This window comes from Haliaeetus albicilla, chromosome 14, assembly GCF_947461875.1.
Source record: "Haliaeetus albicilla chromosome 14, bHalAlb1.1, whole genome shotgun sequence".
Taxonomy (NCBI): domain Eukaryota; kingdom Metazoa; phylum Chordata; class Aves; order Accipitriformes; family Accipitridae; genus Haliaeetus; species Haliaeetus albicilla.
Window position 1 is genome coordinate 23,270,444 of NC_091496.1, and position 27,772 is coordinate 23,298,215.

The 27,772-nt window shown below is 37.3% G+C and overlaps 1 protein-coding gene across 5 annotated transcripts in view; it reads left to right on the forward strand.

Moving 5' to 3' along the window:
- Window positions 1-27,772, forward strand: part of GRM8 (glutamate metabotropic receptor 8) — a 358,114-nt gene that overhangs the window by 303,885 nt on the left and 26,457 nt on the right. For all 5 annotated transcript variants that reach the window (XM_069801987.1, XM_069801982.1, XM_069801985.1 and 2 more), the window contains one exon: window positions 3,971-4,906. In XM_069801987.1, coding sequence (XP_069658088.1) covers window positions 3,971-4,906 — 936 coding nt within the window. The remainder of the gene's footprint in view (window positions 1-3,970; window positions 4,907-27,772) is intronic.

Here is a 27,772-nt window from a genome sequence, read left to right on the forward strand (position 1 = left end):
TATGACTTTTACAGGTTTTCAGCAGTTCTGAAAATTATACAATGTCCCTCGGTCTCTGTTCCTAAATGATCCTCCTTTGTTTTCCTTTTTTCTAAAGTTAATCTCAGAGAAGAAGTGTGATCAATTGTACTATAACTTCAGGATAGAAAAATAAACACATGGGTGAATCTTATGCACAGGTTCAAGAAGCTGGGTCCTTTGGTATATACATTCAGTGACTGAAAAAACCTGATAGAGCTTAAAGACCATGGATGTAATTATGTCTTATACTGGATTTCCTTATTACATTTATATCATGCAAAATAATAACTCAAAAGTACATTACAGGCAAAGACTGCTGCAGGTTGTGGATAGCTGGGAATGAACAAAATGACCAGAAGTAGCATGACTTTTCAGTCTTTAATTGCTGCAGATACAGAAACCCTTAGCAGACCTGTTCAGATGTAATAAAAGCAAGCAGTGCTCGCTCTGAGGTATAGTTTCCCCTGCCCTTTACTCTGCTTCTATTACAGTAGCATCTAAGCATCAGTCTGAGGGTGTACACACATTAGCATTTTGGTTTCAGTCAAGAGTCTGCTTTTGAAATGAATCTGCTAATTATTCCCACTTAGCGCACTTGCTCATTGTGGAGTGGGTCTCAGGCTATGTGAACTGGATTGCTTTTGGCTGAAATGAAAACAGAAGATGCTTTCCAGAAGGACATCTAGTCTTTAATCATTATTGTGTGTTCAGTCCACTGAACTACGTTAGAATTAGTTCAATATAACCTTCCTGTCCAGACTCTAATTTCAAATACTGACCAATGTGAACATCAAGTCCTCAGAGCCAACACCTTTGCTCCACAGATTGGCTCTGACTATTCCACGTTGCTTGTTAATGTAGCTATAAACTGAGTTGTCAGGATGGCTGGGTTTACGGAAGAATCCCATCTTTGCACCCACTTCCAGAGTTAAAATCCTACAATGCCAGAATTTTCTAAGATCTGCAAGCATCTTAAAGGGGCTCTCCAATTTCAAACACTGGCCAGTGTTTCCTGGGAATATATCTTCTCTTTCCTGTTGGATAGAAAATGAAATTAAAAACTCATGAGCAAGAATTCATAACATTTTCGTTAAAAGCTTTTTCAGAAATGTAGGTCGACCTAAATGTAACTGTGTGTTTTGTGTAAAAAAAGTAATCCAGACAAGACAGATGGTAAGATATAACTTGTATACCTTGTAAAATGCACCTTTAACAGCCATTCATTCTGGTTATTCTCTACACTGATTTAGAATTTTTTTATGCTTTAAGAGTCCATTCTTGTTCAAATCATTCCATCGCTAACAGCTAATAGTGTTTATATTCATAATTCATTAAAAAAAAACCCTCAAGTTTGTTTAGCCAACGAGTTCTCCAACATTCATAACCCTGTATTGCCATGATGGAAATTATATCTTGTGTAGTTTATGTGTCAGACATAGTACGAATATTTACCAGTGACCCTCAGAAATAGGAATTTATTATCAGTTGTTGCCACTGGGATGTGTAACCCGAGCCACTCTAATGTCTTGCCAGCCAGGAAGAGTTTTTAAGCATGTTTTTAGTCAATTAAAGCACCATCAAGACAAAAGTATACAAATTCGTAAGTAGCTGTACAATAAAAGGATATTTTTTTCTTTTTGCTTTTATTAAGGTAGAAACTCTGAAAGACACAAAGGAATTCTGTGTACCTAAGTTGTGGATTCACAATACAGTAAATGTGACTTTAGGATGCTTAATGGCAGCTAAGAAACACGGTAGCCTTATGGTATTAAATGCTGATCTGGTATAAACTCACTGTGCTAGTTCAAATGAGTTAAAAAAAAAATGGACACCTTAGCTTTATCCTGTCAGGCTTTCTGCCAAATTAGATATTGCCTGTCCATGCCATTCTAAGTTTATGCTGGATGAGGTGTTGTGTACTCTCTTGGTGATTCTGTATTGTGTGCTATAATCTGGCAAATATGCAATACTGTTCTTTCTTGAGTCATCCCAAATTTATCCACAGATCTGGATTAATGACCATGGCCTCCTGTTGCCCCCATTATCATAGTATCTGACTAAATCACAGGCTTTGATGTATTTATTCTCCTAACAACACTGTGAAGGAGAATGCGTCTTTGCTATCACACTGGTTTCATCATAACATGTTTTCTCTCTTGCCTAGTAGATGAAACAGTAGGGGTTATGCAGACTTTGAGAATTTCAGTGATTAAAACCAGGAGATAATAGAGGTGAATATTTTCTTAGAGTGTCAAGTGCTCTGCTAGGGCTCTGTTAAAGCTGTTTCATGCAACTGGGTTATTCTTCTGGTTTTTAGGAAGCTAATTACTTAAATTATTTCCTTTTAGATAGTCACCAGATGCTGCATTTTGTGTAATTATCACAGTCCTTGATATAAACTACAGTTAACTTCTGTAGGTTCAGGACCGATCCTAACGCCACTGAAGTCCTTGAGTGACTCTGGGGATTCAGAGAGCTGGTTGTATGAGCGAGTTTCTTGTCTCCTTGTTATTGTGTGGTCTCTCGTTTGCCCCTTTGAGTGGTGAATAACATCAAAGTCCTACACTGTGCAGAAGAGTGGACAGAGGAGACAAAGAGCATGGCTGCTTGTTGCTGCTTTATTCACCCTGCGCGGTGCTGTAACCGGTGCTCCAGCTCTCTGAGGAGGGCAAATGAGGCCGGCAATGTTACATTGTGATTTTCTCTCAAATCTGTTGAAAAATTGCTGGAAAAATAAACTGTTAAGGACAAAATTATCCCTCTTGATAAGCTGTCCTCATTCTGTCCTCCTCCAGAAGGAACTGAAAACATTCCTGACGTGAAGTTTTGTTACTGCTGTTGCACTTATAAATAAAGCCTCCAAATGAATCAAAAGTGCTAAGTACTTAATAGGCAAGAACAAGGCAAGTCCTTTGTCCTTGAGTGCTTACCACCTAACAAAGGAATGAAAGGTGGAGCATGGGAGCAACACAGAGTGATTCTGGTGCCCACAAGTAGCTCTTTGCTCCACGCACTGCTCTAGTTCCCTCAGCGTGACCTCTGGGAGAACACGGTTTTACTAAGGGTGGGCTAAGGAGAGCTGGCACCAAACTGAGTCATAATTTTAAGCAGGAAATGCTTTAAATCCATGAGTTTCCAATTCAGATTTTATTTGGAGGGCATGCGGGAAGAATAGATAAGTGGATGAAAAAAAGTATATTTTGTTAATGCGCTGCCATGGATAAATCTGGGATTTCCAAAGCAAGACTGCATTGTGTGCATCTGTTCTGTACTACAAAAAGATCCTTGGACTTCTTAAATCAGGAGGACCAAAGTAGTAGCCATGACATCTTTTCCCATTATTATTCAGAAAGCAGTATATACTCATTTTTATCTTCTAGAAGTGTAAACAAAACACTCTTGTGCATGTCAAGACTTAGAAAGTGGAAAGGTATAAAATATCCACATTCATGGAAGAGGTGGCATCACAGATCTTTTTTTTCTGGCACGCTTTGTTCTGCCAGAGCTGATGCAGGGAGATTTTAATCTATTTCTTTACTGTACCAGAAACTTGTCTGAAACTCACATAGCCTTATTTTGTAATTAAATGTTTGAGAACTACTGGTATTTGTATTTGCATGTAATTAACTTTTAAAGCACTGTGTAGAGGGCTTTTTGCTTTTAAACTAGCCTGTAGTCAATAAATATCTTTACAGATGTCAATTTGGTCAGCAGTAAAGAGGTAAATAGAAACTAATGACACTCATCAAGCCTGTGGCATGAATGATTTATTGGACACAATCATTTAACACTTTTATAAAGTCAATACAAGGGAAAGAAACAGGTTTCTTATTATGGTAAACTGTATTTGTAGTGTCAGCATGTAGTGATTTATGACAAACCTGTGGCCAGGATTAGGGTATTATAAATAGGGGAAAATAGAAGGCTCATTAATTTTTTATACCCACAGGTAGAAGACATGCAGTGGGCTAACAGGGAACACACTCATCCAGCATCTGTCTGCAGCCTGCCCTGTAAAGCTGGGGAAAGAAAGAAAACCGTGAAGGGAGTGCCCTGCTGCTGGCACTGTGAACGCTGCGAGGGGTACCATTACCAGGTGGATGAATTCAACTGTGAACTGTGCCCCATTAATAAGAGACCAAACGCCAACCGTACAGATTGCCAGCTTATCCCTATAATCAAACTGGAGTGGCATTCTCCTTGGGCCATTGTGCCCGTCTTCATAGCTATTCTTGGTATAATTGCCACCACCTTTGTGATTGTGACATTCGTCCGGTACAATGACACACCGATCGTCAGGGCCTCTGGACGGGAGCTCAGTTACGTGCTCTTGACTGGGATTTTTCTCTGTTACTCCATTACTTTTTTAATGATCGCGACTCCTGATACAGTGGTCTGCTCGTTTCGAAGGATCTTTTTAGGACTTGGCATGTGTTTCAGCTATGCTGCCTTGCTTACCAAAACAAACAGGATTCACAGAATATTTGAACAAGGTAAAAAGTCTGTCACAGCTCCCAAATTTATTAGTCCAGCTTCCCAGCTGGTGATCACTTTCAGCCTCATATCCATGCAGCTTATTGGAGTCTTCATCTGGTTTGCTATCGATCCACCACATACCATCGTAGACTATGGAGAGCAGAGGACACTTGAACCAGAAAATGCCAGGGGAGTTCTCAAATGTGACATTTCAGATCTTTCTCTCATTTGTTCCCTTGGATACAGTATTCTCTTGATGGTCACATGCACTGTTTATGCTATTAAAACAAGAGGGGTTCCAGAGACCTTCAACGAAGCCAAACCCATTGGATTTACCATGTACACAACCTGCATAATTTGGTTAGCTTTTATCCCAATCTTTTTTGGTACAGCCCAATCAGCAGAGAAGGTAAGTGATGATAAGTTTACAAATCGAATACTATCCTTTTTCTATTTTCATCTTGCAATATTTACAGCACTACAGTACACTTTCACTCTTACGAATGAGTAATTCTGAATGATAATTGCAAACAAACTCTCAGAATTCACAGATGATAAAATATATGATTCAAAAGGTAGGTTTCCTATATTTTAACAGAAGAAACTGAATGTGATTGTGGTGTGGCTGGCATAACAACACTGACATTTTCTCAATATATCCTTAAATGACGGTTTCTTCTAACGTTTATTATTACCCTTCAGTGATGCTCTTGCCTGTTACGGGAAGCACTATAAATCTTTGTTATCATCCACAGATCTGATAGAAATGGTTGCATTTCAAAAGTCTAAGAAGATCAACTTACATTTGTCAAAAATAATGAAGAAGAATGCCTGGGCAGAATGAAAAGAATTACTTTTCTCTCTGGTTGACACATATAACTTTTAAAAAAAAAAAATGAAGAATGAATGAAGTGTATGTAAAATCATATAAAGTGTAATTCACTAATTATTATCTCAGAGCAAAAAGAAAACATTTTCTTGATCTTTTAGTGAGAAATTAAATGTTGCATACTTGGATATCTGTTATTCCTTGTTCAGTTGGCATGGGTCTTTCCTGATACCATAGTGAAAGTATGACTCCCAAGTCATAGTGAGCAGTACAAAACATGTCAGACAGTCAACTCTCCTCTCAGTTCTAATGGGAAGGCAGAGGAAAATGTCGACTGTGTGAGGTTTTACTCAGCTGATAGTGATGAAAGTGACAAGTTAGGTAGGAAAGAGCCATAATATCAGCATCGGTCTTAAAAACTGCAGATCTGCGAGATTTGGAAAATCTTAAAAATAGGAAATTAAAGTCATCAGTCTTTTACATAAACTCATTCCCCTTTTCTTCTAGTAGGTGTTTTTTATAATGTTTTAAAATATACATTTTAATTTAATTGGAAAAGTCAACGTGTCCACTTATAATTGCAAAGGTTTGGCATCTGTCTGGTTTAGAGAGCACTCTTACCCTCTTGCATGTTTAGATGGATTGTATTTAAATTCTGACTTTTTTGTATGTGTAGACTTAAGTCAGAAAAATACTTCATTGTATAAATGTGTGGTACTTTTTGGTTTAACAACTTGGGCCAGTCAGTTTTATAGCAAGTACCTATAACAAAAGAAATGTATTTCTGAGTATTGAAACACAGAAAATATTATTTGGCTGGCAACTCTGCAGTGAGTTTTGATTTACGCCATTGGGTCACCTTAGCTTGTAGTAAAGCATGACTTGGTTTTGACCTTTAAAGACAAGATTAATGAACACCTGTTTTGCATTTCTTTTATGAAACCGAAGACTGAACACACACATTATACTAAATCACACGGCTTCTAACACTAAATTTCACTTGTTAGTTGCCTTTTTTTCTAAATGATTTGTTAGTCTTCGGGTAATGACTTTCAGGAGGAAAAAAAGAAATTAATATGCTAATACAGTAGCTCTGTAATTCAAATAATTCTTTTCACAGTGCTTCTACTTTTTGCTGCAAATAAAAACATGTTTCCACACAGAGTCTTATGGATATCATCATAATAGTTCACATATTCATACAATTAAATTGCTTACCTGAATAGGACAAAAATGTAATATCTTGGTGGATACATTTGTACATTGGCCGGAAAAACTCAAAGTTGCTTGTAGATTTCTCAGTTAATGCATAACACCAAAAGAAGCATTTTAAGAGCAAACTAATACATTATAGCATACTTTATTTGAAATTCGGTGTTATGATCTTTTTCGAGGATGAAAGAAATGAAAGAGAAAATTAACTTAAACAGACTTTTGTTATGTGCTTACTCACTTTGCAGTTGATTTTAGAATCCTGAAATTATTTTTTTTTATGGCTTGAGTTTGTTCAGAGAGAACAGAGCAATAAGCTGGGGAACTTAAAGTACTATTTAAAAGCAGTGGTTCCTTTTTTCAAATGTTGACAGTAATAAAATCTAACATAGCATTCATTACAAGCCAGGTGTACTTCCAACTAGCAATTCATTGAACTACTAGCTTTGGACACACTTCTGTTTGAATAAAGAGTAGTTAAAACTTCTCCAAAATTTTTTAAGGAACTTCTGTTTTCCTAAACATCAGTAGTGCTTACAACAATAGCAGAAGTCATTATGCATTTTTTGACACAGAGGTTAACTATTCCATGAACACAGATTAAGTAGAAAATGTATTGAGAAGCTTTTATTTTTATTTCACTGTCAAAATATTTCCACTGTTAAACAAAAAAAATAGGACCATTAATGCGAAAAACAGGTGTCTAGGTCCAAAACTCATAGATCATCGTGGAAAGGTTACCTTTACTTTTAGTGGCCTTGGCGTCAATTCCCAAGAGTGTAAATACGCTAAGAGATTTTGGGTAGAACCTAGAGGAGTATAAGCCTGTACAGTTGGCACAAGTGCATAAATTGAGCGTTGGTGTCTGTCAAACTTCAAATATGTGTGATGAAGGGCATATAAATAAGCTTAAGTACTTCTCTGCAGACAGACTGTGAATCTTGCTGATACGTTCTTGCTGTGAAGCTCAGGATGGGAAACCTCTCTCTCCACTGTGCATATGAGGAACATTGGGTGTCTAGCTGGTTAATACAGCTGAGTTAAATGCCTGAATTTGCATGATGTGACACATCCATAAGAGAAAACACGGTAAAAGTTAAGGTAACTTGACAAGACTTGACAAGTGGGAATATGTTGATTTATAGTCTTGACATTTGTAACATGTTTAACAGTCCTTTATAACAGATGCTGTTTCTACTCATATATATTACCTCAGTTTATGTGTAAGTTTAAAACTAATAGAAAATTGAGAAAAGTACTATATAATATTCAAGAAATTAAAATTGTATGTATCTATGGCCAATTAACAAAAGGTTAAAATAACCTTGCGTAACCCAAGCTTGGTGGCTCTTATGGAAGTCCATGTTTATTGTTTGTCCTTAATCTCAAGCAGCAGAACATAAAACCCCTGTGCTATTAAACACACCATTTTTAGATTGTCATTCCTACAGATGTTTTGCAGAGAGCAATAAGAGCATTGACTTTAAGTCCTGTGTGATTTTTTTTTGGCCAATTCATGATTTTGCCTATTTATGATCAAGCCCGTTTTGATAGCTGCTATTTTACAAAAGGAACACACCACAGATTGTTAAATTATTCCAGTGTGTCATTGAACTGAATGAAAAATGTATCCCTACAACATAAAACGCCAATTTTCTAACACTTGCGTAAATGTCAGTGAGGTGCTTTAGAGGCAAAGGAGTGAAATTCTGTGAGAAAGCATTCTGTGAATATAGCCTTCATCTATGTCATGCACGTGAACATGGCAAAACACTGGAAGTACCGGGATCATCTGGAATAGAGATGGCTGAAATGTCATGAAGTCTGGAATGCCACAGAAAAAAGATTGAATTTAGCTGAGTGATTAAAACAGATGTTTGAGGAACATCTGGGTAAAATTAAGTTACAGCAGAAGACTGCACAAAAACCAGCTGAGGATAGATGGCTGTCTAAAGTATGTCCCTATTTGATAAACTGAACTTTTAAAATGTCCATCCTTTTACCCGTTTTGACAGGTGGATGAATCATGTTCATTCACAGATAATAAAGATATCATTTATTACATTAACCTGGAAATACTCTGTTTTGAATGAGAAGATGAATACTTGTTTCCCGTGTGAAAGAAAAGAGGTTGCACTTTCTGCTGAGGAAAAAGGACCATGGAAAACACTGAATGATTTCTTCCTTCTCCTCCCACCGGAAGCAATTGCAAGGTGTAATCTACCAAGGCAGATAAATTTTAACATATTTCCAATTATGCTGACAAGTTTTATTTCTCTTTTCATAACTGCAATACAGGCAAAACAAGTTGTAATATATGGTAGAAATCTTCCCATAAATTATTATCCTGATGACCTTACTATTCCAGCTGTTTTCATCCTAGATATACTGATCATGTGGATCTTATGCTTATACCCAGCTGTTTGTTAGTAACATTAAAAGAAGCTAGAAACAATTCTAAGAGTATCCCAATATTAATGTGACTTGTAAACTACTGCTGTAGTTGTCAAGAGAAAGATATTCAGTTCTCAGTGGGAGAGGTAGTTCCATCAGTCTAGTCAGATATGTTCTTTAGCTTAAAGAAAAGAACTACTAATGACAATTCAGGTAAAGACCCTTTGCTTCCCCCACATTTCTAAAAAATTTATACAAATCGCCTTTTTTGTGTGTGTTTATGTTATGAATTCTTGGTTAAATATATTCCTGTGACTGTAAGAAAACAAAGCATCTTAATGATGCCTCAAGCTGTGTTAATGAAGCAGACTGCACTGAGCCTTTTCTTCACCTCAAAGCATTCTCTTCTAATCCTGATCATATTCAGAGATCTAGCTCTGCGGGTAGTCCATGCACTACACATCACAGGAAAAAGTCCAGAAAGACAATTTATCATGTTAGTATTTCTTCCATTTTATGAATAATGTTTGGCTTGATTGAACTAGAATCTTTAGTGCCAACACTGTGCATAGCATGAGGATTAATCTGAGGGATATTTGGAACAGTTTCTGATTTTCATTATTACAGGATACAAAGTTAGAAGACTGCTGAAGCAATACTTCCCACATTCAGCAGTTCATCATTGTTCAAAACTCAATTTCTGTGCTATTTTTTCATAATCTTTGGAATATGGGACAACCTGCAGGTTTCTAACAAAATTATCAGTACTTGAATTTTTGCATGTTTTGGAACACAGAAAATCAGTAAAATTCACCAGATTGTCTGATAGAAATATCCCCCCCTCTCACTGGAAATTGTATGTAAGAAAGGGGAAGCTTTTAATAATGTTTTCTCATTTCATGTTTTTCAAAACATAAATATTTCATGAGCTAAATTATTTCTAAATTTGATAATTTCCTAGGATTTGTGACCTAATCCTTAGGAGAAATTAGGACTTTGTTGTTCTGTTGTAGAAGCAGAGTGGCAAAAAAGACGTGAACAAGAGTACAACTGGATTGCAATTTATTGCCCAATCTTCCTCTGCTCCCTTTCCCTCTGTAAGGGAAATTCCTCATTCCTTGCTTATTCCTGAGACAGCGTGTTTCCCTCTAGCTGGTGAAGATATTCAGTGCAGTGCAGGTCGTGGACATTGCTGGGTCCACCCATTGGATGAACAAAAAACGGTTGCATCAGCCCCACAAACCTGTTCTTTTCTCCCCAACTTTCCATGAGCTGGTGCAAGAGGACAGAGCAGTAGTCATACTTCTCCAGTGTGGCTGCGTAAACTGCAAAAGGTACCCCTAGTGAGAAACCGGTTAAATATAGAGATCCTCTTTTCTTTCAAAAGTCACTTTGGGGGAACCCATTCCAAAAGTTGTTTCTTAGGAAAAGCTCCTCTGTTCCCACTAGAATCACAAGTGAAAATGATGAAACAAGTTTATTAGGTAGTAAGGGAAACAAAAATGATAGCCTGGGTAATTTAAAATATTGTGGGCATTTAGAAAGCTTTTTTCCAGTTTGAACCTTTTCTGTCTTTTTGAGTTTAAATTGGATTTTGGAAGCAGAGGAGTTTTGATATAGAAAGAGCATAATTTCATAACTTTTAAACTGTTCCCACTTTCTTAAAGTGAAAAATGTCTGAACTGACTGGTAACTGTAATGCCAGACTTGCATTTAAAGAAACATTTATCAAAACATTTCTGACCAGCTTTCAGGCCAAGTACTGAATTTCTTAGAAATGAAACTATACTATAGTGTAATTATCTAAACCGCATTAGATTAACTAAGAAATCAGAAGGGATTACTGTAGTCAGTCTTTTGTGCCAAAAGGTGTCTTGAGCTCTCTGTTCACTTAGATGTTGTTCAGGCTCATTTTGATAATTTAAGATCATAGCATTCTTTGTGGGGTAGTCATCTGCTCCCTTGTTTAGCTGCTTTTCTCCAGAAGTGAATGACTAGAGGAAAAAGAGGTAAGGCTCCCAAGTTCTTTCAAGTTGTTTTGAGGTGAAATGCATCTGCAAAGCTTTGCTGAAACCCCCTTGGACTGAAGAGAAAAGGTCCCTCTGCTTCTGCCTGTTCATGATGTGTAGGTGTGACCTGCCTGGTAAAGTGCATGAAAGCTAGGGGGAAGGTTTCTTTCAGACTCTGCTACCCAGTCAATGAAATCTTATGGAGGGCTGAATGCAGCTACTTTTAAAAATCCTAGCCCCTGTTTAGATTTTTTTATTCAGCATAGTGTGTGCCCAGATTTCAGCAAGTGTTCTTCTTGCTGAATGAAAGACTTTGTGCAAAGCTAATGCATACATAATTTTAAAGACTCGACTTTATTGTTTTAAGATATGCCTACAGTCTTTAGGTTGCAATTTTATTTCTCTTTTTACTTTTACATTAATTAAGCCACTAGCATTTTAAGTATGTACACTGAGCACTGATTTTCATTGTAAGTTTATTAGGAGGTACCAGGAAGAGAGAAAATGCCAGCTTCTCTAAGAATTGGATTATTTAATGAGATATAAAGCCATTTTTTTCAGTTCAGTGAAATGCTCGTGTGTGCACCTGAAGGTTGTATACCCTGTTCTTTTCTGCATGGTTGCATGTCTGTTCCAGTATGAGCATGGAGCTGGCGTACCTAGTTGTGTACACTGTAGAGATATGCACCTGTCACATAATGGAAAACACCAGCGTTTTGCTTGTCTGACATGTTTGCTTCTGGCCCTGTGATGACTGATAGCTTCTTTCCCAAAGACAGGAAAGAGCTGCCAGAAAAATTAAATTTGCCTGTGATCTGCTTCCTATTCCATCTTGAGGAACGTCAGAGAGTTGGTAACAGGTATATGAAGAAGGAATGCGTGCTAGAGAACTTTAAATAGACCTTTTTGGCTGCTTGCTGGTTTCTGTGATAAGTAGCTAATTCTAACTGAGAAGCAGAAACTATTCTGTGAAGCACAGATAGCTAAATAACTCTGCCATCTCCATCTACTTTAGAAAAGAATAATCAGTAATCACACATGGCAGTTTGTGAAAGCCCACAAATGTTTCATAGAGATAATCTGGAAAAAAAAATATGCCTTATCTACTGTATTTCTAGAAATCAGCTTCACCTCACAAAAATGTTGATCTTTTGGCTCTGATTTGTTCATTGCCAAAAATACGGTTGTCTTCAACAAGTGCAGTTAAACAGAAAGCCTTCCAGTTGTATTAGATGATATTTGCACATTAGGAGCTTGCTCTTTGGTATTAAGATGCTATAAACTGCTTCATGCCCTTATGGTCAAGCACTGGCAACTGGTGCCCAGCCACACTGCATCTGAAGAGGACCACAGGCAGTTTAACAGTTCATTAAAAGCAAGCATACTTCTTTTGACCAATTGCAAGCTTCTTTGTATGCAACAAGAGCAGATTTGGGTATTCAAGGGGTGCACATAAAGTGTTGCATCATGGGATCTTATTAAAAAAACGGATTGAGACAAATGCAGCTCCTGCATCTTGTTTTGTATTCAATACCATCCATTATTCTGCATTCAAAATGAAGGGATACATAGCAATTTTTGGACCCAGATGCCTAATAAAAAGTTCATCCTCACAGAAGTTCATGAGCCTACAAACACATTCAGGTTTCCATTTCAGACTGAAATCTGATCTCCCACTGCTGCCCTGTGGCCTGACAGGACCCTGTTCTTTTCAGCTATCACTTCAGAACAATGAAGTGACTTGCATTTTATAAAATCTTAGGTTCCTAGGGTGTTAGAAAGGCTGATTTAATTTGGATGAAGCAAAACTAGTGGTGTCGTGGTTTAACCCAAGCCAGCAACTAAGCACCACACAGCCACTCACTCACGTTGTCCCCCCCGCAGTGGGATGGGGGAGAGAATCAGAAGGAAAAAGGTAAAACTCGTGGGTTGAGATAAGAACAGTTTAATAGAACAGAAAGGAAGAAACTAATAATGATTATAATAACAATAATAAAATGACAATAATAATAATAAAAGTATTGGAATATACAAAACAAGTGCACAATGCAATTGCTCACCACTCACTGACCGATGCCCAGTTAGTTCCTGAGCAGCGATCCCCCCAGCCCCACTCCCCCCAGTTTATATACTGGGCATGACGTCACATGGTATGGAATACCCCTTTGGCCACTTTGGGTCAGCTGCCCTGGCTGTGTCCCCTCCCAACTTCTTGTGCCCCTCCAGCCTTCTTGCCGGCTGGGCATGAGAAGCTGAAAAATCCTTGACTTGGTCTAAACACTACTTAGCAACAACTGAAAACATCAGTGTGTTATCAACATTCTTCCGGTACTAAATCCAAAACATAACACTATACCAGCTACTAGGAAGAAAATTAACTCTATCCCAGCTGAAACCAGGACAAGTGGTAACACAAACTGTATAGGAAGTATATGTAAGCAAATTTATCACTTACTGAAAAATGGAATTGAATATGTTTGTAAATACACAGGAAGAGGGATTTTTTTTTTCAGTTAAGAATTATATGATAAACCCACATACTGGGAAAAAAATATATCTATGGGTAATAGAAAGTTAATTCCAGCTGTCTTTTACACTTTTGTTAAGAAAAATAGAAAACCTTCAAATAGAACACTGTTTAGAAACTGGGTTGGAACTCTTTCTGGGATGGTCTTGTGAGACTTCTTGTACTTGCTAGCTCCTGCCAGATTGGAAGCAGTACAAAAAAATAGCCTCTGTTGTAGCTTTAAAAATGCTTTTACCTTACTGAAAACAAGTAAACACATGTATGAAAGACAGAAGAAACAAATTAAAAAGGCTTTTAGCTTAGCTTTGAGTAGATATTCAGCTTCTTGTCTTTCTTTTCTACTACAATAATTTCAATTTTGCATAGGTTTCATAACACTATCAAGATTTTGATCTTACAAGTATGATGAAATGCTGTGGACTGGTAAATTGTGATGCATAGGCTGAGCCTTAATAAGAATGCATGTGCAAGATCATCACACACCACATCTGGAATTTGACTCATGATCAGCAGCTAATCAAAGCCATATTACCCTCTATTTCCTTTAGAGTAATAACATTTTCAAAGACAATTATGGTGACTCAACTAAAGTGTTAGTTATGTAAAGCACAGTAAGTTGATATGTGTTTCAGCCCCTCGTGACCATTCTGTTGTTTAAGAATTGTAACAGTTTGTGTAGCTGAGAATATGCCAATACATTGGACATTCAATAAAAATACAAGATCCAGACCAAAAATTTAATTCAATATAAGCCCAGTAAAATTTGTAACAGAATTGGTAAATACAATAAAATTCTTAAATTTGGGGACAGTGAATGTTAAATTCCTATCTCAGAAAAATGGAAGTACCAGGAACCAGAAAATGTTGGAAGTCTGATTTCACACAGACTAGTGAGCTTTATGCTTACTCTTAAAAAGCAAAACTAAATCTATTACAGGAATAAATCTTTAATTGGATTGTTAACACTGAATATGCATGTAAGCATGTCTGTACAAATACTTCATTTTATATAACTGTAAGATCTTTCTTGCATGAAACCAGAATAATCAATTTAAAAGGCCCAGCAAAAGCAATACTTTCAATACATATATGACCACCTTGTACAAAACAAAGACTTCAATTGGTCATATACATCTATTTTTCTGAAAGCCTATTTTTCTCAGTTTATAGTGAAGCTTCTTAACAAGAGATAAAATGAAAATAGAGAGAACCATACAAGCTAAGCCAAGAGGGTCAGAATTTAACAGTAGCAGTATGTTATCTTTTTTTCTAGTAATCCAGCTAAAAATGGATTAGTTATGAAATATCTTCTTAACTTCACACATGCATTTTCAGTATGTACATATAGTTTGAATTTTTCTCTTCCTAAAACGGTGCTTTGCAGACTTGAGAGTAATTTCATAATTAGTCAGTTTACCAGAAACATGACCCTAGTAGAATGGTCAAATGATAGTTTTCATGGTGATTATCAAGGTCATGTTTACTTGACATTGTGAAACATATGGATGGGATTAAAGTGATGTTATCAGGCTCATTGATAAACTGATGACACAGCAAGTGGATAAATCTGGTTTTTACAGAAAACATCCTCCTGTCTGCCACAGTACAAAAGAACAGTTGAACAATGAAAGGAAGAAAGGCACTGGACTTGATTGTCCTTTTTTTAACTCCACTGAACTCAGATGGAATAACAGCAGGTATTCACAGGTATTGTGAATGCTATTCAAACAGGTACTGCAGAGCATTTCCCAATTACAAAACAGCAAGGTCAGAAGGAGATTAGAAGAGAAACAGGGAACTTAAAAGACAGTGTTCAATAGCAAACATAGGAAAAGATTTTTAGCTCTGAAGCTGAGGAACAGATGACATTTTGCAAGTGTCTTTTCTAGTAAGCTAGCACTTGTAATTGAGTGAGGTATAGCAGAAGAGCTCACAGCAGGCAAAGCATCTATCTCCTAATCTAGTCATCAAAAAGACCCAGGCAAACCAATGTGGCATGATACAGAAATTGGTCCCAAAGCCCCGAACTGCTTTTCAAACAGTCTCTGTAAGGGAATTGTTTGCACCATATGTTTTCCTTAAGAGCTGATCTACTCAAATGGTGCTGTAGAGAGAGAAGTCCTACACATACAATGCAAATTATGGTACAGTCTGAAGCAGCTTCCTCCAGAACACATCACCTTCTATCCCTTTGAGCCATCACAGTGCATAAAATTTTATTGACCTACAAAGATCATGTATCTCCATCAAGGCTTCCAGATTTCCAAGTTGGAAATTTCTCTGTTATTCCCTCTGCACTATTTGCCTTGTTAATGAGGCTTGTAATTTCTTCGTTTCTAACCACCACCAAAGCCATAACCTTTGTCCTTATCAACCTTCATTTTTTTGCTGTTTATGTCCTTCTCTCTTGTTTCCCTGTTAGCTTACTTTATAATTTGTCCAGGATAGAACAGTCATTCCAGCCAGTGCCACTTTTATTCCACAATATCCAGAATACTAGTTCTTTTCTGTATGACTTAGTACTTAGACCCTACACTTCTCCCCATGTCTCTTCCTCTTCTCCCTCACTGACATTGACCTTGGCTTTTTGTTACTGGTGTTTGTTACTTTCACTCTTAAATTTAGCAAAATTTTATGACTCCTGTACACAAACACTTTCTTCCTTTCTCTTTTTCTTTCCTTCCTTCTTTCCTTCCTTCCTTCCTTCCTTTCTTTCTTCCTCTTTCTTCCTTTCTTCCTTTCTTTCCATCTGACTACATCCAGCATTCTCAAATCTATCCAAGTTTTAGTTCCTTTGTTTAGTGCTCCATTTCTGAAAGGTTCAGGTAAAGCCACAATCCAGTTCAAGTGAGTGGGAGTTTTGCCAATGATGTCAAGAAACCTTTGATGTCACTGCTCCAACTGCTGTTAACTCTTCCTTTAATCCTTCCTCTGTATGCATCCTATCTATTTTCCAAGCTGCTAGAAGCTTTTCTAAAGGGACCTGTGTAAGTTAGAATTTTGCACATCTCCATTATACAGTATAATTGGGGAATCTGACACTGTATTTTTCATCGTTTATCTTAAATAAATGTCATATATGACTTGGCTTCATCTTGAGCTGCCTGTCCTATACTTTTCTGTAGTTTTAATAAACAGCCCTGTGTGTGTTTGAATTCTCCTGTATACCAAGAGAATGGTATAAAAATACATTGCAGGCAGGTCTGATTTTCTAAACATCCAAACCAGGAGAAATTCTAAATACATAATGTCCTTAAACAGTGTCATACATGGTTTTACTGCTACACTAGAAGCTTGTAAGCAAGAAGGGCGCATAGATGTAGGAAGGAGAAATACGTGGCATGCTTCCTCCTGTCTCCTAGGCAGGGATGTAACAAGCAGATCTTGTTGACTCCCTGTTTCCTTTTTGGCTTTTCTCTTTCTACCTGTGTAGCTCTGTATGGTACTTGGGTGCGTTTCATGCTAGACTGTGGGCTAGAGGGAAGCACTGTCAGCTGGCATTGCTCCAGCTGTGCTTGCTTTGAGAAGGTAGTTCAGAGCCAGGCATTTTAATATCACAGCCAGGCGTTTTAGTATTTGGCTATATCCATTTTCTCTCAAGGTCACCAGAATATACAAGGAAATGGCAAAACTGCAGTTGAACAGGCCTATTCTGTATGACATAAGTTAATGTCATTTCTATACCTGTCTGCTGGAAAAAGTTCTTTGTATTTCAAAACACTGACAGTGGGCTGAAGATCTACTCTGGATAGATTTTTTTTTTTAATTGCAACAAAGAGATTTTTAAGTGCTGTCAGTGTCATCTTACAGAATGTACTAGTACCTGGCAGAACGCTGTTTGACTATAAGGCTAATTAATAATTTCTGTCTCCTATACATGACTGAAATAAACGCTTTGGTAAAATTATGCTAGACTTTTTATCTACAGAATGAGAAGGATTAACCCTGATTTTAATTGTGTCATGTGAATACTAACACAAGCTCTTTGGGCCTTTTTGCCCATGGATGAATACTCGTATTCCTTTTAATGTTAAAGCTGTTGTGCACCCACATTGACGGAAGACTAGACCCCTATGGTTGCAAAATGAAACCATGGGCACCCCTCCAACACATGTAATGCCTCAGAGTCAATGCTAAGACCTATTTTTACTGCAGTTAGCACTACCATGCTGTTTAAAATGACAGAGTACAGGCAAGTAACTTAGATCTAACCTGTCAGGTTAGCCAGCAGTGATGTGTTTCAGAGCACCAGTGCGCTTGTTTTCTCTGTGCTTTTTTTCTTACTTATTCTTACTTTTCAGCTCTGGTAAACAGTACTCCCTTCCTCCTACAAAGCCGTCCACTTGGGTGAAGGATATTTCACAGAGGCCCCACACTCTACGCCTTATTGACTGCTCGTTGAAATTACTTTTTCCTTATATTCACAGTTCATCTCTCTCTCTGTTTTTTTTCCTTATATTCACAGTTCATCTCTCTCTCTGGTTTTTTTTCCTTAACCAAGGCCTCTTTCACTTATTTTGAAGAATCATATGTTCTTTCCTTAAGAGGTTTAAGTGTACATGTTTTCTTATTCAGATGATGACAGCATTTAGCTCACAATCTAATTAAAGCATGTAATATCTGTGTTAAAAGGGGAAAAGAAAAGAAAACACTCTGTTGCTTCCTAAAAGCTTAAAGTACTTAGATTTGTCAAAGAAAACAGAAAACGTTGCTGCTTTGTACATAGATTGTGATTATTTTTCACAGCATGAGAGAGTGCCAGGTCAGTGGTCTTCACCTCTGTTCCCAGTATTTCTACAAGTCCAGGCCTGAAGGTCTAATTTCAAATTTCAGTTTAATTAAAGTTTTCTGTGTGGATTTAAGGTATGTTAAGCCACTTGCTTGAGTTTAAGAGTGGGTTAATCCATGTGTTTGAAGACATACTTGCATACCCAAGGCATGCAGGGGAGTTAGCAAACATTACTTACAGCTACATTTGATTCCATGAGCAGACCAGCCGTTACTACATGGTCATCAGTACTGTACAACAAGAGCTGGAATTGACTAGACTAGACTAGAGTAGGCTAGATTAGAATATTCCAGTTGGAAGGGACCTACAATGAACATTTAGTCCAACTGCCTGACTGCTTCAGGGCCAAATTCAAACATACGCTTCTGGAGCTTCAGCAAGATATTGTCATTGTTTTGGTATCATGAAATCCAATGGAACAGGTCAGCACATCAACTAAAAAGATTTAATTCATTAGTTAGAAGTATGGAATTCCTTTTAGACATTTCAAAGGAGGAAAAAAGCCACATCTATTGTACTAGATTATTTGATGAAGCCACATCAGATACTTTGATTTTCCTGTGAGAGAGTGAACTGCTTTCAGTTAATTTTTACAGTAAATGAATTTCCATTTTCGTCAGAATAAAATCTATACAAGTTGACAAAGATACAAAAGAAAACCCTCTGTAAATGTGGTGTTTTCATAATTGAAGCTTGTGTGCAACCTTAATTTTGGCACTCTGGGACACATAGATTCTGTAGCTCCTGAAGTAGTTGTACCAGAGTGCGAGGGAAAGAGCAGAAGATACCAGTTTGTGTCCTTTCTTGAGTATACAAGCTATTTAAGCTAACATACTGGATATGAAAAATGCCCAAATGGAACACAACAGGACAAGAGAAAGGATTGACTAGCTGCATAGAGCGATCATATACTATAAATTCTGAAGGGAGTGGGTAATGTGTACACGATCTCTTATGACACACTGATGACAGAAACATAAGCTTATTATGGCTTTGGATGATCCATTTTCCCTAAGAGAAAAGATTGTCCTATGCTGTAGGAGGGTGCTGTTTTCCAGTGAACTCATATTGGTAAGTATGGCTCCTTGCAAAACAGGATAGATAGAACATATGACTCAGGTTGATCAGAGAAGCTACCTCTACACAGCGCTTTGAGCAGCTTGAAGTACCTTTGAGAGGAGCACTCAGGGAAAAGACCAGGAGACATTGCTTCTGAGTGTGGACCTCAGTGTGTCCCTACAGCACGTTCAGTCGCTGCCATATGTCTCTGCAGTTGCAGCACTGTTAAGTGACCAATGAAGACTTCATACAGCTATGTTGCTTGCTGCAAGGTCAGGTGGAATTTAATTTTCTGAACTTGGGATACCTTTTATAGAAATAGGGGTGTCTGAAGATGAACTACAGATCTCCACCACTGGTAATGTGGAAGAGCAAACCTGAATTAGTGAGCATAGCAGGCCTAAGTCCTACCGTCCCTTTTTATGATTAGTATAAAACTGTCCACAGTGGGACTCGAAGGTGGCGAACAACTTTTCTGGGGACTGTTGTGTCCTCTGGGGTGCAGAGTACTCTGAAATAGCATGGTGTTGATCACTTGGGTTAGATAGCTGAACTTTGTTTAAGACGTTGTCCAATTACTAGTGTGAAACCTTTGTAGAGAAATAATAAATAAAAAATGGGAAAAAAAATCATCAACAAAAAAAGAAATTAAAAAACCAAGGAAGATCTCAGATATACAAGACTTATTGGCTACATCTTTAGTGCTGAACAAAACAGGAATAGAAACCACAATGGCTACAACCATACAACAGGGCACTTCTTAAAAATATCTGTCTTCTGGATCCCATGTGGTGCGTCTATGGACCCGAGACATAATTGTTACTTTTTTTGTACATTTTTTTTCAGTTCAAAGTGACTGAAATAATTTGAGGGCATATAGCATATGAGAGAACTTTTTGTAACAGAAATCTCACCATGTAATATGGGTCCTTTACCATGAGAGCATGTAGAATTTGTGAATTCATTTCCTGCTCGGCTAGTAACAGTACAAAATGGAGAGAGGCATCTTTGTCAAAGCTTTGTCCATACTGCCTTTGGAAATCATCATTGGTTTTATCCCTGAACTACTCCTGATCATTGTCTCTGAGAATGATACTCTGTAAAGGAGCTAATTGTGCCAAGGAACCTACTAGCAAGAGACCAATTAAGAAAAAAGAAAGCTGGGATTCTAGTTTCAGTGAATCTTGAATTGTTCACTCATATAGAAAAGTTCCATATGAAAGTATGGTAAAACATAATTCCAGGATGCTCTGTAGCAAGATTATGAAGCTACTATTCTGGGACGTATGAGCCAAAGTCCCTCCATTCTCAGGAACAGTTACGAGGTTAAACAACAATATCTAACAACAGTTAGGAGCTAAAAGAATGCCACCATCTGTTCTGTCTCTGATATCTCTATTTGATTTAATTTGCTTTTCTTTCAAGGGCCTGAAAATAAAATATATGATTCAGTGATAAATAAAATATTCATTAATAAAAAATGTTGTACATTATTGACTTTTTTTTTTCTATGAGCAAAACCAAAATAAATGCATTTGGTTCAATCTCAACCAATTTTTAAATGATGGCTTATTTACCAAACCAGAGGAAAAAAACATGTCATTGATTTAACTTCACTATCTTATGCCCTTGCTTCATGGCAGTGCTGTACACACTGTTCTACAGTAGCCTTAGGGGAAGCACAGCCTTCGGCTACAATTACTTGTAAATGGAAAGTGATTACTAACATAGAAAAAATGCACAGTTCCTTTCCCACGAGATGAAGGATATCTCAGAATATCTCCACTGAAATTATTGTTGTCCTTGAATCTGCTAGTGACATTAAAAAGTATGACAATAGTCTTTTTTATTGGTGATTCCGTGCAGAATTCAGTGCAGTCCTCCCCAAATACACTGGCAGCCAAGGCAGCCACTTGTTGGCCCCAACTCTGCCTGACAGTTGCAAGTAGTTATACACCTACATCGCCAAACAGATATAGCTTCATGATCAAAAGTCCAGATGTACCTGAATATAAAATACAGAATGGGTCCCCAGGTGTAGTGAACTTTGTAGGGTTTCTACTGTGGTAGGAATTTTTGTCTATCCAAGGGATAAGTATTTTATAATATACATAGCACCTGAAAGCAGAGGAGTGAGAGGCTAGACTCTGAGTGCCAATACCCATCACCATGATCATTTATACACCCACAAAAGTATGGAGGTACGTCCCCAAAAACCTAATATTTTTGCAGATACAGAGAGAGGCCTGCACACAGATCTGTCAGAGACCAAGAATCTAACAGTATTCAAAAGGAATTAGATGATAAGGATAGCTAATGCTTGAAACAATTTTGTAAGGGGATAAAATATCATACTTAATGGTTGAGTACAGTCTCTAATGATTAATTATGAAGATAAGAACTTCATGAGAGTAGATTTTCCTGCAACTAGGTCTCTTTTATACCTTTCTCTAAAGCACCTCACTTTGGCCACACTCTAAGACAGGATATTTGACCACATGGATCACGCTTCTAATCTGGTAACTTCTACATTCTTAAACATTTAGAAAATTTTCATTTTATATTATATATTTTTAAAAATAAAATAGCTATTTGTAGTAGAAGTGTATAGAACCGGGTGGGGTTTTTTTTTGTCACCAGTTTTTCCTTCTTAGTAGTTTACCTTTATATGGCACTTTTCTTAGTGTTTCTGAGCTCCTGAAAATCTTTTGTGATGTTCAGGCTTTTTAATTTTGTTCCCCATCTGGGTTTTTTTGCAGCTCTGCTTTATGTGAGAGATCTGGTCAGTCATTCTGTGCAAAACATAAGATAGTAAAACCAAACATCCTCCCCCCCATCTTTAGGTAGCTGTGGTTATGAAAAAGAAGAACATTCCTTCATTTAGAATCATGTTTTCATTTCTTCATGTCTTCATCCTGGAAAGTTTGAAATCTGTATTCTCTGCAGCTAACTAAATGTGCTTCTGCAAACATGCTGTGATTTTCCACTTGCATAGCAAGAGTATACTTTTTAAGTGGAGACACCAAATGCTTGTTTCACTCAATTATTTGTGATTACTCCAAGATGCTTTCATCTGATAATGCAAACCATGGTGTTTAATAACTTTCAAATACATAATGTATGACTTTTCATCCTAGTGGAAGCTTTTAGGTTTTATGCAGTTGGTGAAATTTCCTAATCTGACATAATTGTTGTGGCACCAACAGTTTAAAAAGTACCTCTTCTTTTAAGACAAGGCTTCTAATCTACAGGGTGCATGTTCTGATGGGAAAATACTGTGTGGCTGGTGGAAAGACTGCTTAGTTACTGCTTTGGAAGTAAAATGGGGACAGGTGACCTCCCTCACTTGACCTTTCGTCTGGACGTGTCTACCTCACAGCGTCTGGCTGCATCCTGACACTGCATCAAGATGGCCTGGGTGCTCAGCACGTGGAGTATCTGTAGTCACCCCACAAGCAGAACATAATATGTGCATCGATGGCTAACCGAACGGCATAATGTTTTGGAGCAAACTAGGGCTTATTTTGTAGTGTAATTTATGAGCACTCCAATGGAGTAGGAATAGATTGCATTGCCATGTTCACCGGTCGATTAAAACTCTTTGCAGTTACATGTTTTACACATTTATATAGTTGTGTTTCAGGGGATGGAAGTTCTCTCATAACTAAAGCACTTTTAAATTGACTTTGTAGAACATTTCCACTTAAATTCTAGTAAATGGACAAGCCTTTTTTAAAAAAAAAATTAAAATGTATAATTACTGTAAAAAAACAGGTTGCAGTATATTTCAATAAAAAAGGTAAATGAGATGAGGTAAAAAAATATCTGCTTACTGGTCACATGGGTATTTGTACAGAGTTGGCATATAGAGCTCAATGAATAAAGGAATACACAATCTTAATGCAAGGGAGATGGACAATTCAGTTTCCTTATGCCAATATTTGTTCTCCAGACAGATAAGTTGGGATTTATTTGACAGTATGCAGACATGTAGTATATGTGAACCCAGTCACCCTAGGCTTCTAGTCTGTACGCTGAATCCCAAACCCATGGTCTTACTAGATACTGCATTTAGAATAATCATAGAACTCTCAGTGTCCACCTGTCAATGACTTGTCTGTCATCTTTCACATTTACAAATGCAGTATTTATGAAACATTGTGTCTCTGAACATGTAATACACGGAAGCTTTCAAATATAAAAATGAATGTTTCTGTAGCACAGAAGCTAGTCTTTTATATGTGCTAAAATGGTTAATACATAGTAATTACCTAGGAATTTTTAAAAAACTAATAAAATAAATGGAGTCCTTACACTCATAGCACTTCAGTGGTCTGAAATGGTGACTTCTAAGCAAACAAACATTTACTCTATCATACAATAATTTTACTAAATAGCTACATCAATTTTTCAACTTTTGCCAGCCATAAGCATCAATCCTGTAGCTTCTACTTTTTATAGAGAACATTACTGTGGTTGATAAATTCTTTCTCAGAGGAAGTGGAATGCATTTTACATGAAAGAAAGAGCATTAAAGAGTATTTGAATCTTTCCTCTTTTTGATTATCAGAAGGCATATGATTTGATATGACTTCCAGAAGACATGCATGTCTCTGATATTCTATATTACTTTGCTATCATAAGATAAGTTCTTTGGTAGTTTATCCCACACACAGTTTCAGTCAATCATATTTTCACACATATAATCTGTCCCTTTAAAATCCTGGTTTTATTGGCAGATCCTTTAACAACCTGTAACTTCTGGTAGTCTATAGCTGTGAGTTATCTTTGAATTTTAGTATTGAAAAGAAAGGAAAATGAAAAATGTATGAAAATGGTGGAAGAACTGTCGTGGCAGAACTATGAGTAAGCTTTGGGAAAACACTGGCAGGATACTTTGTTGGCAGAGGGGGAGCATGGAGGTAAAATGTTGATTTTTTTGTTACCCATGCATTCAAAAAAGCCTGACTGCTGCAGAGTCACAGGGTTTTTATAGAATGAAAATTAGGCTACTTTTCACACCCCGAATGGCATTGGCAGAAAATCCTCACAGGGTGATACTCATAGGAAAAGCAAAACTTCAAATGACTGATAACTTGAAAGGTTTTCACTGAGAAGAAAGGAGACCGTTTTGATTTTAAAGTACACTGAGATCCACAATTGAGACTTTAAAGAGTTTTATGATAGCATAGCATCACTCTTCTGTTGTAACTTTGAGATGCAAATATTCCTGAGATATACTTTGTCTTTATTGCTTTGTTTAAATGTATTTCAATGTTCAGTTAATTGGTGCAAATCAAAACTTTTATATTCACACTTCCTTCAGTCAGGTAATCAGTATCACCAAAATCTTTACTGTTTTCCAAGATTACAAATAATAAATTTCAGAATGTTCATATATAACTTTATAATGCTTAAATAAAGGGGCATATGTATTTAGCTTAGTAGTTGTGTAGGCATATGTAGTTAGTTTAGCCTTGTTTTGTACTTCTATTTGTCTGATTTTTAGTTTTCTTTTTTTGAATAGCAATGAAAATAAGAGTGGATGTAGACAGAGTAATTATTTTTGGGAGAGGAGGGGAGCATTGTTTGTGGGATCAGTTATAAAGTATTGGCAGCCTAAAACATAAACCCACAAATACAATGGGTACATTCCTTTACTCTGGACACAACTGAATATTTTCTTTCTGTTTCATGGGCCTGTTTATAAGTGATTAAGATCATCTGATATAATATGATATAAATAGAGTCTTAAATTTTGGAAGAGGGCCTTAAATCTATTATGTAGATATGAAATGTCTGAATCAACTCTGCCAATAGCTTAGGAACAAAGATTTTTCCAAGCATTTGATTGCTATATAAATATTGTCAATAAAATAGGAAAGAAAGGTCTTTTAATCCACTTCTTACAAACTACATTTTACTTTTTAAGAATCGAGTGATACAGAGATATATTAGCATAGAAATACCCATGGACAACTTTTAAAACTATGGATTCCCTTAGATCTCCTCTGTTCTAAGAAACTCTATGCTTACACGCTCATAAAAATAGTATTAAGGAGTGTATTGTTTACTCACAATTGCAGAGGTAAGATTTACGGGCTTCCATATCTGCTAACAGTGCAGCTTGAGTTTGCTTGGATCAGGATACAAGGGTAAAGGGATACCTCACACTGTCTGACCAGCAGTCCAATTTTTTTCCAGAAGGCAGTACACATCACCTAATTTCAAGCACATTGGTTGAGTTGTATTGACTTCACAACTGGCAGCAAAACTACAGGGATTTCCTCATCTTACCCATTTTTGGTAGCAATACAATATATACCCTTGTAATGGGGAACACTAATCAATATGATGAAGGCAGGAAAGAAAGATGGTCATGACTTCACCTGTGCTTAATTGGAACCTGGCCATCATGCAACCTTGTGAAAACAGTATAGACACGAACATCCAACGTTTAAAGAAACAACTTTAAATGCTGCATCTGAAATGCTATTTCTTGGGGGGAGGTCATATGTTGGCAAGTGAGATTACAACATGATAGTCTATCATTAAAGAAAATGCCCTTCAGGACTGTATGGTTCATGCATTGCAAAGATTCACAGACAGAATGCTCGTTAAAAAATCCCCTAATTTGTTGAAATGCGTTGCACAGGGTAATGCTCATATGTAGAATTGAATCTCCCAAACAGAAGGGTCTGTCACTGTCTGGGTCCTTGCAATGGCATTTTCAACTGGTTTGGATGAGACTCCCTGAACTGTTGTTTTGCTGAGTTCACCTCTCCAGCAAATGCATGAACTTTTCCCGTTATTATCTTGAACTGTGTACAAAGCATCCCCTAACTATCTTTATCTATTTACAAAAGACTGTCCTGCATTACCCATTCTGCTTCTATAGGAACAACATACAAATGGTGCCTATCAATTGCCCTATGGCAGCAGCACCTGCTCAGAGAATCTCCTGTGTTGTCCAGAATCTCTACCTAGAGAACTTCTGTAACAATTAGCCAAATGCATTGTTATTCAGTCAGTCACTTTGTCTCAAGTGAGTCTATTGTCTCAAATTAGTCCATTGTTTTATCAGCACTGAGAATAGCAAGGCTGATTTTGGAGTACCCTGGGAACTGATGACTAAGTATGCTGCATGTGCACAAAACCACAGCCCTGCTTACTGAGCTACACCACGATTATATGTAAAGTACTAACCTGAATTTCACCCTCATGTAACAATTTTAACTTGAACTCCACAGATCTTGCCACATATACTAAATCTTATCTAACTTTTGGGCTTAGCCACTCGCTGTGAAATGCATGTGAATAAGCCACTGAAAGCAAAAATGGAGCAAAGCACTGCAGCTAACGCTTACATAATGTGCGTTGTGTTGAAAATCCTCAAATCCGTTTTCCTGCCCTGCTGGGCCAAGATGAAGCAGCACATATGGTGAGGAAAGCCACTTGCTGTTGGGAGACCTCTGCATTCCCTCTGCACAGGGAGGAACAATTTAGCCTCATTCCTCACTCTCTTCTGCTAATCTGGCACAAATCAAATGCAAGAGACAGAGCGTGAATGAGGATTAGTGAGAAGATGCAATTTCCTCTCTCATGTGGCTAAACGTTTCTTGTTAAGTGTCAGGTTTAGAGCTGAGTAAACAGTGGAATAATATATTTATGATTCTGTTTATGCGATTTGACTTGTGATTCAGTAAGCGCTTGTCCCTGTTTTCTTACATTTCTCTTACATCTACAAAAACTGTAGTTTGGCTTCGAGCATATACATGGACACTAAATGGGCTTTCAACCCCTCTCTGACATACCTACTTTTTTGTAGATTTTGGATTTTCACGGAAGTGGAGGAAGGCTATCAGTAATGTGGATAAGAAAAGGACATTACTGCAAAATATCTGCATTTGTCAAGGAACATATGTGCACCACAGTATCAAATGAGGAAAAACAAGTGTCATGTATGTATGAGCAACAGAAAAATTACTTGTGAAGAGAAAGATTGTATACCAGCTCTTTCCTCAACAGCATGGTGCAAGAGCTCATCATTTGATGGCAAATGCCCCATAGAAACTTTTTATGGCCCTCAAACATGCCTTGGACATATCCAAGGAGTGAAAGCCAGAGGCTGCCAGTCATCAATGAGCAGCACTGGTAAAGGAAGGTTGAGAATGGCAGCAGAAATAGCAACTTATTGGTAAGAAAATGGCAAGAGAAAGGGTCTGCAAAATTTGCTAAACGTTGTATCTGATTTAGATTTCACTCTGCCTTTTGCCTTAGGAAGGGAGGAACACCGCTAATATAAACTCTAGAGTTCATATTTACAGCCAAAAATAAACCTCCTGCAAAAAGCAAAAAATGTTGGGAGTGTGGGGGAAGAGGCTTGGGGAAGGACAGGAAATTATTTTTAATGTCCTAAATGTTCCTATACTTACCGTCTCCTATTATGTCCCTTA